This window comes from Pseudophryne corroboree, chromosome 9, assembly GCF_028390025.1.
Source record: "Pseudophryne corroboree isolate aPseCor3 chromosome 9, aPseCor3.hap2, whole genome shotgun sequence".
NCBI lineage: Eukaryota > Metazoa > Chordata > Amphibia > Anura > Myobatrachidae > Pseudophryne > Pseudophryne corroboree.
Window position 1 is genome coordinate 425,788,792 of NC_086452.1, and position 14,608 is coordinate 425,803,399.

At 46.7% G+C, this 14,608-nt stretch overlaps 1 protein-coding gene across 2 annotated transcripts in view; it reads right to left on the reverse strand.

Moving 5' to 3' along the window:
• Positions 1-11,958, reverse strand: part of LOC134958390 (uncharacterized) — a 308,066-nt gene extending 296,108 nt beyond the window's left edge. The window contains exons 1-2 of one of the 2 annotated variants that reach the window (XM_063940954.1): positions 11,804-11,958; positions 1,851-1,893 (exon numbers count right to left, since the gene is read on the reverse strand). In XM_063940954.1, coding sequence (XP_063797024.1) covers positions 1,851-1,893; positions 11,804-11,915 — 155 coding nt within the window. In that variant the 5' untranslated portion in view covers positions 11,916-11,958. The remainder of the gene's footprint in view (positions 1-1,850; positions 1,894-11,803) is intronic. The other variant, XM_063940953.1, reaches the window with a different exon arrangement.
• Between the last annotated feature and the right edge of the window lie 2,650 nt (positions 11,959-14,608).

The window sequence follows — 14,608 nt, forward strand, 5'->3', positions numbered from 1 at the left end:
AAAAAGACTTGGGGGTACTCGTAGATAATAAGCTTAATAACAGTTCACAATGTCAAAGTGCAAGTAAGGTGCTAGCATGCATAAAACGGGGAATTGAAGCAATGGACGAGAGTGTAATCCTGCCGCTGTACATATCATTGGTACATCCGCACCTGGAATATTGTGTTCAGTTTTGGGCACCACATTATAAAAAAGATATCTGGGAAATCGAAAGAGTTCAAAGGTGAGCTACTAAATTGATTAAAGGGCTAGAGGCACTGGATTACAAAGAAAGACTTACTAGGTTGAATATGTATACTCTAGAAAAGAGACATCTAAGAGGAGACATTATTAATATCTTCAAATATGTAAAGGGACAATACAAGGAGTTATCAAGGGATATGTTCATTAAAAAAAACTCTATAGGACCCGTGGGCACTCGCTGAGGCTAGAGGAGAAAAAATTCCTCACACAACGTAGGAAAGGGTTCTTCACAGTTAGGGCAATAAAGATTTGGAACTCCCTGCCCGAGGAGGTGGTAATAGCGGACTCGTTAAATACATTTAATTGGATACATTTCTAACTAAAAAATATATCCAAGGTTATAGCATTTTAAAAAAAAAAATACATTGATAAACTGGGAGGTACATGAATTATAGTTGTTAATTAATCCTAAAAATTTTACTTCAGCAGGGACATGGTAGTGAGCTCAGCTTAATACAGAATACAGGTTGAACCCGATGGGCATTTTGCCTCTTTTCAACCTCATTAACTATGTTACTAATGTTACCTTGTTACTATTCTGAGACAATATCACTCTGAGACAGTTGCACTCTGGGAGTTACACTCTGAGACAATCACACCCTGAAACAGCCACATTCTGACACAGCCACACACTGAGACAGTCGCACACTGAGACAGACGCACTCTGAGACTGCCGCACACTGAGACAGCCGCACACTGAGACAGACGCACTCTGAAACAGGACAAATCTCCTCCGCTCTACCTGCATAGCTTGGTTGTATAGCACCTACTGGGATAGATGCATTAACCTGGAGAAGGCATAAGGAAGTGATAAACCAGTGATAAGTGCAAGGTGATAATGCACCAACCAATCAGCTTGTAACTGTTCATTTACATATGGGAGCTGATTGGCTGGTGCCTTTATCACCTTGCACATATCACTGGTTTATCACTTCCTTATGCCTTCTCCAGCTTAATACATCTGCCCCACTGTTTGTAATGCTGGGTACACATTAGATGATAATTTGTACCTAGCGACAGGTGCCGGCATTGGCAACTGCATACACGCTTGCCGATGCCGGCAGCAACAAAGTGACGGGGCCATGCGAGCGGGGCCATAAGCATAGCATTGCTAGCGACATCCCCAGATTGAGCTACATACAGGGGTCTATTTACTAAGCCTTGGATGGAGATAAAGTGGATGGAGATAAAGTACCAGCCAATCAGCTCCTAACCGTCATTTTTTAAACACAGCCTGTGGTGTGGCAGTTAGGTGCTGATTGGCTGGTACTTTATCTCCAGCGACTTTATCTCCATCCAAGGCTTAGTAAATAGACCCCTTAGAGACGACGGGGGATGCCGCTAGTGACCCGCAGGAGCGCGCATCGCTAACGATGTAGTATGTACACACGGGACGATTTTAAGAAATTGTCATGATGATCGGTCGGTAGCTGCAAATTCATTTAAAATGTTGTCTAGTATGTGGCCAGCTTAACAGTATATGAGACTTCAAGGAAAAAGCACCGGACAACATGGTTAAAACATAAAATGATCATTGAATTGTAAACCACAATTTCTCAGAAACTTCCATGCTTGTAGGGCTTGGTCTAAAAAGAGGATTTTCTTACCTATACCGGGAAGACCGCCTTCTGTGAAATCTTAAAGAATGACCTAAAATACAGAAAATAAAGTTACATTAACGAATAAATCTACAGTTATTACTAGAGAAATAAAACTGCTTCATATTACAAATTGGGATTAAGCTGTTCAATAGCGCTGCCAGCAAGACCTGGATAACTGAGACTGTCACCTATCTGTAGAAAATATCTATTATCTATCTATCTATCTATCTATCTATCTATCTATCTATCTATCTATCTATCTATCTATCTATCTATCTATCTATCTATCTATCTATCTATCTCATCGGGGAGATTTATAAAAACTTGGAGTGAGATAAAATGAATAGAGATAAAGAGGGGGATTCAGACCCGATCGCTGCTGTGCATTTTCACTCAGCGGGCGATCAGGTCATAACTGCGCATGAGTTTGCACCACAATGCGTACACGCATTGGACAACAACAAAGGGCATCGCCGGTCAGCGACATGATGGTGCGAAACTTCTGATTGCACGAGCGTTCGCAAGGTGATTGACAGGAAGAGGATGTTTGTGGGTGGTAACTGATTGTTTACTGGGAGTGTCAGGGAAAACGTAGGCGTGTCCAAGTTTTTTCAGGGAGGGTGTCTGACATCAGCTCCGGACCCGATAAGCCTGATACTATCGCACTGTAGGAGTAAGTCCTGGGCTGCGCAGAGACTGCACATAGTGGATTTTTGCAGCTCGGCGTACACATGGGATCGCACACTTGCACGGCGAATTTACACTCCCCCTGGAGGCGGCGACTCTCTGATCGCAGGACAGCAAAGTTAGCAGCCCAGTGATCAGGTCTGAATTATCCCCAAAGTGCCAATCGGCTAGTGTCACTTTTCAAACACAGCCTGTAACATTACAAGAAGGAGCTGATTGATTGATTGATTGATTGATTGATTGATTGATTGATTGATACTATGGGGCCCATTTATCAAACGAGTTTTAGCTATTTAAAACACATTGCATATGATAAATAGTGCTCTATCCAATCAGCTCATGTGTTTGAAAAATGACACTTAAGAGGGGTACTCACGGAGCGATCGCTGCTTAAAATCTAAGCAATCTGACTAGATTGCTTAGATTTTAAGCACGATCGCTCCGTGTGTAGCCCCCTCAGCGATAGCGATGCGCAGCCCCGCGCATCGCTATCGCTGCTGCTAGATTGGCCTGCATGCAGGCCAATCTAGCGGGTCGCTCACTTCACCCGCTGGGTGAAGTGAGCGGCCCCCCCCGTCTCCCCCCGCACGCTCAGCACAGATCGCGCTGTGCTGAGCGCCGGGAGAGATGTGTGCTGAGCGGTTCGCTCAGTACATATCTCTCCCGCAGCGGCCAGTGAGTACTGGCCTTTAGGTGCTGAGCACCATTTATCAAACACAACAAGCTTTAAATAGTTATAACTTGTTTGATAAACAAGCCCCTAAACCTCTCATTAAGCTATGATAAATCTTTCCCACATTATCTGTCTATCTATCTATCTATCTATCTATCTATCTATCTATCTATCTATCTATCTTTCTATCTACAGGGCCGGCAACAGAAACCTTGGGGCCTGATGCTGTGAGATCTCTGTGCGCCCCCTCAGATAGATATATATATATATATATATATATATATATATATATATATATACAGTCCAAAAAGGCAGGCACTCCAAGACTGTGTTAAATGCAAAATTTCTTTTGTATTGAGATATACATCAAATGTTTTCGGAGCCTCAGCCCCGTCCTCAGGACAATACAAATTCTAGAATTTGTATTGTCCTGAGGACGGGGCTGAGGCTCCGAAAACATTTGATGTATATCTCAATACAAAAGAAATTTTGCATTTAACACAGTCTCGGAGTGCCTGCCTTTTTGGACTGGATTATATATATCATTTGAGGGGCACCACCTGAGCAGATGGAGTGGTTGTCTTGAGTGTATATATATATATATATATGAGTGTATTATAGTGTATGCAGATACTCGGCACTCCACAGGAAATGAAGAGATTACAAATGGCCCGGTGCCTTCTTAGGTACTCACGTACGTTGTATAGTTTCCAGGGCAAGTGGCACTCTCGATCTTAACATTTAAAATGAACAGGTCGTCAGGCAGGCGGTTGGAAATAAACCAAAACGTTGCTTACAAACAGGATGACGACCCGTTTTTTGTCGCCCTTTTGAGCCTGTCGACCTTTTGTACTGTCTTTTTCATGTCGACCTTCTGACCCTGTTGACCTATTGTCTAAGACAGTGGTTTCCAAACTTTTTTGAATCACGGCGCCCTAGAATATCAGAATTTTTTTCACGGCACCCCTAGGCCAAAAATTTCTTATTGAGAAATTTAGAAAGAAATATTACATTAAGTAGATCGCGTTGATATGTCATCCTTAGGGTCAGTTGTATGGTGAGGGACAAGATTTGCTTCTGTTTGGAAACATATTTTATGACTGGCAGCCACCAGCACTGGTTTTGCCTATTTCTCTGACGGCCTAGTGGATGCTGGGTACTCCGTAAGGACCATGGGGTATAGACGGGCTCCGCAGGAGACTGGGCACTCTAAAAGAAAGATTAGGTACTATCTGGTGTGCACTGGCTCCTCCCTCTATGCCCCTCCTCCAGACCTCAGTTAGTATCTGTGCCCGGCCAGAGCTGGATGCACTCTAGGGGCTCTCCTGAGCTTCCTAGAAAGAAAGTATTTGTTAGGTTTTTTATTTTCAGTGAGATCTGCTGGCAACAGACTCACTGCTTCGTGGGACTGAGGGGAGAGAAGCGAACCTACCTGCTTGCAGCTAGCTTGGGCTTCTAAGGCTACTGGACACCATTAGCTCCAGAGGGATCGAACACAGGCCCAGCCTCGGTCGTCCGGTCCCAGAGCCGCGCCGCCGTCCCCCTTGCAGAGCCAGAAGACGGAAGAACCAGGAGAAAATCGGCGGCTGAAGACTCCGGTCTTCAATAAGGTAGCGCACAGCACTGCAGCTGTGCGCCATTGCTCCCACAGCACACCACACGCTCCGGTCACTGGTGGGTGCAGGGCGCTGGTGGGGGGCGCCCTGGGCAGCAATTAGATTTCCTTTTGGCAATAAAAACACACATAATACAGTCTAGCACTGTATATGTGTAAAAACCCCCGCCATTAAACTACATAAAAGGACAGAAGCCCGCCGCTGAGGGGGCCGGGCCTTCTTCCTCAGCACACCGGCACCATTTTTTCTTCACAGCTCCGCTGGAAGGAAGCTCCCCAGGCTCTCCCCTGCAGTATCCTGGTACACAAAGGGTGGAAAGAGAGGGGGGGGCACATAAATTTAGGTGCAAAAATTGTATATACAGCAGCTACTGGGTAAACACTGAGTTAGAGTGTAATCCCTGGGTTATATAGCGCTGGGGTGTGTGCTGGCATACTCTCTCTCTGTCTCTCCAAAGGGCCTTGTGGGGGAACTGTCTTCAAGAGCATCCCCTGTGTGTGTGGTGTGTCGGTACGCGTATGTCGACATGTCTGAGGTAAAAGGCTCCTCTAAGGAGGTGATAGAGCGGATATGTGTGTGGGAGGGTGTCTCAGTCGACAACGCTGACACCTGTTTGGATATGTGTAAGTGCTGAGGTAAACTTATTGCACAAAAGGTTAGGGAACAGAAAGGAAATCTACCCTGGTCTGTCCCTATGTCACAGAGACCTTCAGAGTCTCTCTATGCTCACTATCCAAATTGACAAACATTGGTATCGACACGGAGTTTAACTCCACTGTCGACTATGATAATGCAAATACAGCCAAGAGGGCTAAAAAAATATTCAATATATGATTATTGGAATAAAATATGATTTGCATATCATTGATGACTCATCTGTCCCTGACACGAGAGTACACATGTTAAGGGGAAGAATGCTGAGGTAAATTTCCCTCCTCTCATGAGGAAAAAGAGCGGGAATCTCCAGACAAGAGACGGCAGCTTCCCACAAGAGAATTCTCAGGTTGTATCCTTTTCCCACTAGGGCCAGGATGTGTTGAGAATCTTCCCCTTGGGTGTCCTGTTTGCACTAGCTATTCTCAGGGATCCTGCAGATAGTGTGCACATTATATTAGACTACCCAGACCGGCGATTGTGTCGGCATGGATTTATAGCGCTGTGGCAGCGTGGACAGGTACCTTATCAGCAGAGATTGAGACCCTAGTATGCATATAAATATATTAAGATGCTGTCTTAAGTGATAGATATAATTATAAAGCATGCCCAAAGGGACATGAGTATACTGGGTCCTAGAGTCAAAGCTATGTCGATTTCTGCTTGACGTGTCCTGTAGAATATACATTGGACAGATGATGCCGACTTAAGAGGCATATGGAAGGCTGAGGATTGAGTGGAGAAAGGTTCTCAGGCCTGGTCTCCACAGCTATAGTGGGTAATTCTGCTAGTTTGCCCTATATTCCTGCACAGCCTAGGAAAGCGCGACATTATTAAATGCAGCTTTCGAATAAAGAAACAAGAAAGTCTGAGGTGCATTCTTCCTTGTCAGAGCCGGGGGCAGAGGAAAATAAGCTGTACAACACAGCTAGTCCCCAGGAACAGAAGTCCTCCCGGGCTCTACAAAAATCCACCGCATGTCGCTGGGGCTCCACAGGTGGAGCTAGGCCCAGTGGGGACACGCCTTCGTAAGTTCAGCCACAAGTGGGTTCACTCCCTGTTAGATCACTGGGCAATAGAAATTGTGTCACAGGATTACAGGCTGGACTGTGAGAAGATGCATCCTCACCGATGGCCCGGCGGGCTTCCCCCCAAGAGAGGGAGCCAGTGTTAACTGCAATTCACAAATTGTATCTTCAACAGGTGGTGGTCAAGGGTCCCCTCCTTAAACAAGAGGGTGTTATTATTCGACCATGTTGTAATCCCGAAACCAGACGGTTCGGTTAGCCCCATATTTAATTAAAATCCCTGAACACATACCTGAAAAGGTTCAAGTTCAAGATGGAATCGCTAAGAGCGGTCATTGCAAGCCTGAAAAGGGGGAGACTTTATCGTGAATCGGGACATAAGGGATGCATACCTTCAGGTCCCCATTTATCCACCTCATCAGGCGTACCTCAGAATTGCGGTACGGGATTGTCATTACCAATTTCACCAAGGTATTGGCGGATATGATGGTGCTCCTGCGGAAGCAAGGTGTCACTATTATCACATACTTGGATGATCTCCTCATAAAAACGAGATCAAGAGAGCAGTTGCTGGACAGCGTATCACTTTCTCTGGAAGTGAAACGGCAACACGACTGGATTCTATATATTCCGAAGTCGCAGTTGGTTCCTACAGCTCATCTGCCTCGCCTAGGCATGATCCTAGACACAGACCAGAAAAGGATTTATCTCCCGATAGAGAGAGCTCAGGAGCTCATGACACTGGTCAGGAATCTATTGAAAACCAAAACAGGTGTCAGTGCATCACTGCACTCGAGTCCTGGGAAGGATGGTGGCATCATACGAGGCCATCCCCTTCGGCAGGTTCCATGCGAGGACCTTCCAATGGGACTTACTAGACAAGTGGTCCAGATCACATCTTCAGATGCATCGGTTAATCACCCTATCCCCTAGGGCCAGGGTGTCTCTCCTGTGGTGGAGTGCTCACCTTCTCGACTGGGTCCTGGTTACCACGGATGCAAGCCTCCGAGGGTGGGGGGCAGTTACACAGGGAAGAAATTTCCAAGGTTTGTGGTCAAGTCAACAGACTTGCCTTCACATCAATATCCTGGAACTATTGGGCCATATACAACGCCCTAAGTCAAGCGGAGATCCTACTTCGCGACCAACCGGTTCTGATCCAGTCAGACCGGAGGGGCTCATGTAAACCGCCAAGGCGGCACAAGGAGCAGGGTGGGGAGGGTAGAAGCCACCAGAATTCTTTGCTGGGCGGAGAATCAAATAAGCGCACTGTCAGCAGTGTTCATTCCGGGAGCGACCTCCACCCGGGAGAGTGGGGACTTCATCAGGAAGTCTTCACGCAGTTTGCAAATTGATGGGAACTGCCTCAGGTGGACTTTATGGCGTCTCACCTCAATAAAAAAGCTAAAAAAAAGGTTTTACGCCAGGTCAAGGGACCCTCAGGCGATAGCTGTGGTCGCACTAGTAACACCGTGGGTGTTCCAGTCGGTCTAGGTATTCCCTCCTCTTCCTCTCATACCCAAGGGCTGAGAATTGTAATAAAAGGAGGAGGGAGAACAATATTCTTTGCTCCGGATTGGCCAAGAAGAACTTGGTACCCAGAACTACAAGAAATGATCTCAGAGGACCCATGGCCTCTGCCGCTCCGACAGGACCTGCTGCTGCAGGGGCCCTGTCTGTTCCAAGACTTACCGCGGCTGCGTTTGACGGCATGGCGGTTGAACGCCAGATCGTAATGGAAAAAGGCATTCCAGATGAAGTCATTCCTACGCTGATAGAAGCTAGGAAGGATGTGACAGCAAAACATTATCACCGCATATGGCGAAAATATGTTGCTTGGTGTGAGGCCAGGAAGGCCCCAACAGAGGAATTTCAGCTGGGTCGTTTTCTGCACTTCCTACAGTCAGGTGTGACTATGGGCCTAAAATTGGGATCCATAAAAGTCCAGAATTCGGCCTTGTCTATTTTCTTTCAAAGAGAACTGGCTTCACTGCCTGAAGTTCAGACGTTTGTTAAGGGAGTGCTGCGTATTCATCCCCCTTTTGTGCCACCAGTGGCACCTTGGGATCTCAACGTTGTGTTGGATTTCCTAAAATCACATTGGTTTGAGCCACTTAAGACCGTGGAGTTAAAATATCTCACGTGGAAGGTGGTCATGCTGTTGGCCTTGGCTTCGGCCAGGCGGGTGTCAGAATTGGCGGCTTTGTCGTGTAAAAGCCCATATCTGATTTTCCATATGGACAGGGCAGAATTGAGGACTCGTCCTCAATTCCTTCCTAAGGTGGTATCAGCGTTTCATTTGAACCAACCTATTGGGGTGCCTGCGGCTACTCGGGACTTGGAGCATTCCAAGTTGCTGGATGTAGTCCGGGCCCTGAAAATCTATGTTTCCAGGATGGCTGGGGCAGAAAAACTGACTTGCTATTTATCCTGTATGCACCCAACAAACTGGGTGCTCCTGCTTCAAAGCAGACTATTGCTCGTTGAATCTGTAGCACGATTCAACTTGCACATTCTGCGGCTGGACTGCCGCATCCTAAATCAGTGAAAGCCCATTCCACGAGGAAGGTGGGCTCTTCTTGGGCGGCTGCCCGAGGGGTCTCGGCTTTACAACTTTGCCGAGCTGCTACTTGATCGGGTTCAAACACTTTTGCAAAATTCTACAAGTTCGGTACCCTGGCTGAGGAGGACCTTGAGTTTGCTCATTCGGTGCCTCAGAGTCATCCGCACTCTCCCGCCCGTTTGGGAGCTTTGGTATAATCCCCATGGTACTTACGGAGTACCCAGCATCCACTAGGACGTCAGAGAAAATAAGAATTTACTCACCGGCAATTCTATTTCTCGTAGTCCGTAGTGGATGCTGGGAGCCCGTCCCAAGTGCGGACTCTCTGCAATACATGTATATAGTTATTGCTTAACTAAAGGGTTATTGTTATGAGCCATCTTTGAATGAGGCTCAGTTATTGTTCATACTGTTAACTGGGTATAGTTATCACAAGTTGTACGGTGTGATTGGTGTGGCTGGTATGAGTCTTACCCTGGATTCCAAATCCTTTCCTAGTAATGTCAGCTCTTCCGGGCACAGTTTCCCTAACTGAGGTCTGGAGGAGGGGCATAGAGGGAGGAGCCAGTGCACACTAGATAGTACCTAATCTTTCTTTTAGAGTGCCCAGTCTCCTGCGGAGCCCGTCTATACCCCATGGTCCTTACGGAGTACCCAGCATCCACTACGGACTACGAGAAATAGAATTACCGGTGAGTAAATTCTTATTTATATTGACCATGAATAGTTTTAATTGGTCCTGGACCACCAAACCAGGGCACCCCTGCACGTGTCCCGAGGCACCCCAAGGAGCCACGGCACACAGTTTGGGAACCTCTGGTCTAAGATATGGTGTCTATCTATTGATTGCCTAACTAGACACTGTCTATCTATCAAACCACACCCAGGTATACTTATAACAACATTTGGGTAACAGACGTGGCTATTGGTGATGGCATAGGGGTGAGAATGTTATTTTCATATACTACAGCAGTGGTTTCCAACCGCGGACCTTAAGTACCCCCGAGCAGTTCATATTTTCCAGGTCTACTCAAGGGATTGCAAGTGAAATCATTTGCTCCACCTGTGGGTTTTTTAAAATGTGTCAGTGAGTAATGAATACACTTGTTCAACTGCTTGGTGACCTGGAAAACACGAACTGTTGGGGAAACTTGAGGACCGAGGTTGGGAAACACTGTACTACAGGATCCAATGCCCTGTATAGCAGTGTGGAGGGAGATTACAGGAATGTTAAGCTGCAGGAGAAATGTGTACAGCTGTGTGATAAAATGTAGACATGCTATGATGTGACTATGTGCTAAGGGGGTCATTCCGAGTTGATTGCTAGCTGCCGCTGTTCGCAGCGCAGCAATCAGGCTAAAAATTGGCATTTCTGCGCATGTGTATGCACCGCAATGCTCAGGCACGCCATACGGATACAATGAGCATCGTGGGTTTACCCAGGGTCTAACGAAGATTCCAGTCGCACGGCCAAACGCAGGAAGATTGACATGAAGTGGGCATTTCTGGGTGGCAACTGACCGTTTTCAGGGAGTGCTTAGAAAAACGCAGGCTGAGCGAACGCTGGGCGAGTGTGTGACGTCAAAAGCCGTCCCTCCATCGTTAGAATCAACGCACACGAAAAGTAACTACAGGGCTGGTCTTGTTTTGCACAAAAAGATTTTGCATGCACTCTGCTGCACAATAGTTCGCACTTCTGCAAAGCAAAAATACACTCCCTGGTGGGTGGTGACAATGCGTTTGCACGGCTGCTAAAAACTGCTAGCGAGCGATCAACTCGGAATGACCCCCAAAGTCTAGTGGGGGTACGGAAGTATCTGGAGTTGTATGATATTAAGCAAACCTGCTGCTCTGTGAATCTATATTGTGTTCAGTCTCTTACACCTGATCGCTGGGCTGCTAACTTTGCTGTCCTGCATTCAGATAGTCGCCGTCCAAGGGGAGTGTAAATTCGCCCCATGCAAGTGTGCGATCTCATGTGTATGCTGAGCTGCAAAAATCCAGTGTGTGCAGTCTGTGCGCAGCCCAGGACTTATAGGCGATATAACTGAATGATATGAACGTTCTCATTCATTAATGAATGAGAACTCGTTCATATCATTCAGTGTGTAGGCACCAACGAAGAACGATGCGCGTCCCCGCGCCCCTTCATCATTAGTGCCGGGTCGCTTATGCATGCAAGCCAATATGGACAATCTCGTCCATATTAGTTTGCAATGCTATGGAGCCAAGTGACGGGGGGAGTGAAGAAACGTCACTCCCTCCGTCACCTCCCTCCCGTATCGGCCGTCGGGCAGCTTGACGGCGGGTCGCCGAATGTGTAGGCCCATTACTCCTCCAGTGCGATAAGAACAGTCTGATCGGGGCCAGAGCTGACGTCAGACACCTTTCCTGAAAACACTTGGGAACGCCTGCGTTTTTCCCCAATCTTTGGGAACCATGCCTGATGTAAGTGAGTCAATGAAAATCAAGTCTATCTATCTATCTATCTATCTATCTATCTATCTATCTATCTATCTATCTATCTGTCTGTCTGTCTGTCTGTCTGTCTGTCTATTTTCTTTGTTGTTTTTTACTATTAGGTTTATTGGAACAATTATATTAAATATAAAAAAAAACATGCCTGGTTTTGTAGTTAATATTATTGACCCTGTAAATCCAGTGTCTGGACGCCCTGAAGGCGAGGCGGATCAGTAAAGTGCTGCATAACAAATATGCCCTTTAGAAAAACAACTCACCTGCGTCAATCTTCAGCCCTAGTAGCAGAACAATTGGAAGCCACAGATTCCCCATGCTGGCAGTGCCTCTGGCAGACTTTCCTCCTCTGATATTGGAATTGTTGTACAACATGCGGCTTTTATAACGTGTGGATATTAACACATTGTGAAATATCAGAGGAGGAGTTTTCCAGGGAAACATTCTCTCCTGCCAGTTGTGTGTAGAAGTCGTTGTGTGACCTTATATAGTAACTGTCCTGCTGGGAGTAAATATTTATTTTTGTAAAATAAATAACAAAATTCAGCAAAGCATCCTGCAAACTGGAGCAGTGACTATCAGTATAATAAATGTATTATTTCCCAATCCTGGTGTTACATTAGGGCCAAAAACATAGGAAACCTCCACATAGATAAATCCTTTCTCTCTTTTATTAATGTGAGTAATGTACATTTTATTAGCAGATTATCCTAGCAATGGGGGTAATTCTGAGTTGATCGCAGCAGGAACTTTGTTAGCAATTGGGCAAAATCATGTGCACTGCAGGGGAGGCAGATATAACATGTGCAGAGAGAGTTAGATTTGGGTGGGTTATTTTGTTTCTGTGCAGGATAAATACTGGATGCTTTATTTTTACACTGCAATTTAGATTGCAGATTGAACTCACCACATCCAAATCTCTCTCTCTCTGCACATGTTACATCTGTCCCCCCTGCAGTGCACATGGTTTTGCCCAACTGCTAACAAAATTCCTGCTGCGATCAACTTGGAATTACCCCCAATGTGCAGTGCAATGGAATGTTAGATATATTTATTATACAGGCGGATTACCAGCCAGGATGAAACACACTGTGCCAGAGTATATGTGATGTTAGATGTGTTTGTGCAGTGTTTGGTGCTGGTTGTGATTAGGCCACTAGTGGTAATGCTTAACCAGTTCTTAGCAGTGGCGTGCGGTGAGGTCAGTGGCTGGGGAGGCACAAGCAGCTAACCATCCCCCCCCCCCCCCCAAGTGGGAGGGGGGGGGGGAATGTAGCCCCTCCATACATTGGTAAAACCAGCACCAGGCAGAACCATGCCATAGCAGGGGAGACACTCGGTATGGGGTACCCCTGCCATAGCATTAATCTGCCCCCCCAAACTAGGCTCATTGTTAATATTGTACTTTACAGGTGTCCTACAGGCAGGGCCGTTTCTTGGGTTGGGCGAGCCGTGCAATCGCACGGGGCGCCCGCCCGCGGCACTGACTGTGGCTTCTTGGCTTCCCCCTTCTCCCTCTCCCCGAGTGCCCAGCTCGGGGGGCAGAGCGTCATGACATCATGTCGTAACCGCGCCATCCCGCGAAACTCCGCCCCCCCCCACCGAGTGGAGTACTGTAAGTCTCTGTAAGTATCCTCTTTCTTTTTTTCTTTCTTTCTCTCTCTCTCTCTCTCTCTCTCTCTCTCTCAAATGGAGACACTTGCCTGCCATAATGTGTAAAAAGGGGGACTCTTGCCTGCCGTGATGTATAAAATGGGGACTCTTGCCTGCTGTGATGTATAAAATGGGGACTCTTGCCTGCCGTGATGTATAAAATGGGGACTCTTGCCTGCTGTGATGTATAAAATGGGGACTCTTGCCTGCCGTGATGTATAAAATGGGGACTCTTGCCTGCCGTGATGTGTAAAATGGGGACACTTGTCTGCCGTAATGTGTAAAATGGGGACACTTGTCTGCCGTAATGTGTAAAATGGGGACACTTGTCTGCCGTAATGTGTAAAATGGGGACTCTTGCCTGCCGTGATGTGTAAAATGGGGACTCTTGTCTGCCGTAATGTGTAAAATGGGGACTCTTGCCTGCCGTAATGTATAAAATGGGGACTCTGCCTGCTGTAATGTGTAAAATGGGGACTCTTGCCTGCCGTAATGTGTAAAATGGGGACTCTTGCCTGCCGTAATGTGTAAAATGGGGACTCTTGCCTGCTGTAATGTGTAAAATGGGGACTCTGCCTGCTGTAATGTGGGGAGTTAATGTATCAAGGGCATTGCGGTGTGTGGCATTATATAATGCAGGGGGCATTACTGTGTGGGGCTTAATATGGTAGAAATTTTTTTTCCTATGGTGGGCATGATCTGTTGGTGCAGGGTCAAATACTGGGGTTTGAGGTAGTCTTTTCAGATGAGGCCACGCCCATTAAAATTAGGCCACTCTCCCTTGTCGGGAGTGCACGCAAGGTTTTTTTTTACATCTAAGGGGGGCGCATTTTATTTATGTCATGGGGGGGCGCATTTTTAAATCTCGCACTGGGAGCCAAATTGGCTAGAAACAGCCCTGCCTACAGGTCCCAGCAAGCCTGCCCCAGAATGCTGGTACTTGGAGAACCACAAGTGTCAGCATGCCCGGACATAAATGGCCCACTGGCACCTGTAGTCCACCTGTAAAGAATATTAATATTTTTCTTTACAGGTGGCCTACAGGTCCCAGCAGGCCTGCACCAGCATGCTGGCACTTGGAGAACCACAAGTGCCAGCATGCCCGGATATAAATGGATCACTGGCACCTGTAGTCCACCTGTAAAGAAAATATAAAAATAAAAACACCACTCTCTTTAAATAAAAAGTTTATTAGTCACAGTCTTCACCTGGGGGCGGCGGCCATGCAAAAGAGCTTAAAGGCCGCCACCCCAGGTGAAGACCCTGACTAATAACCTTTTTTTTTTAAAGATTTATTTTAATATTTTCTTTACAGGTGGACTACAGGTGCCAGTGGGCCAGGGGTTCTGGCGTCTTTACCTGGGAGGCGGCAGCCTTTAAGCTCTTTTGCATGGCCGCCGCCTTCCCCAGGGCTT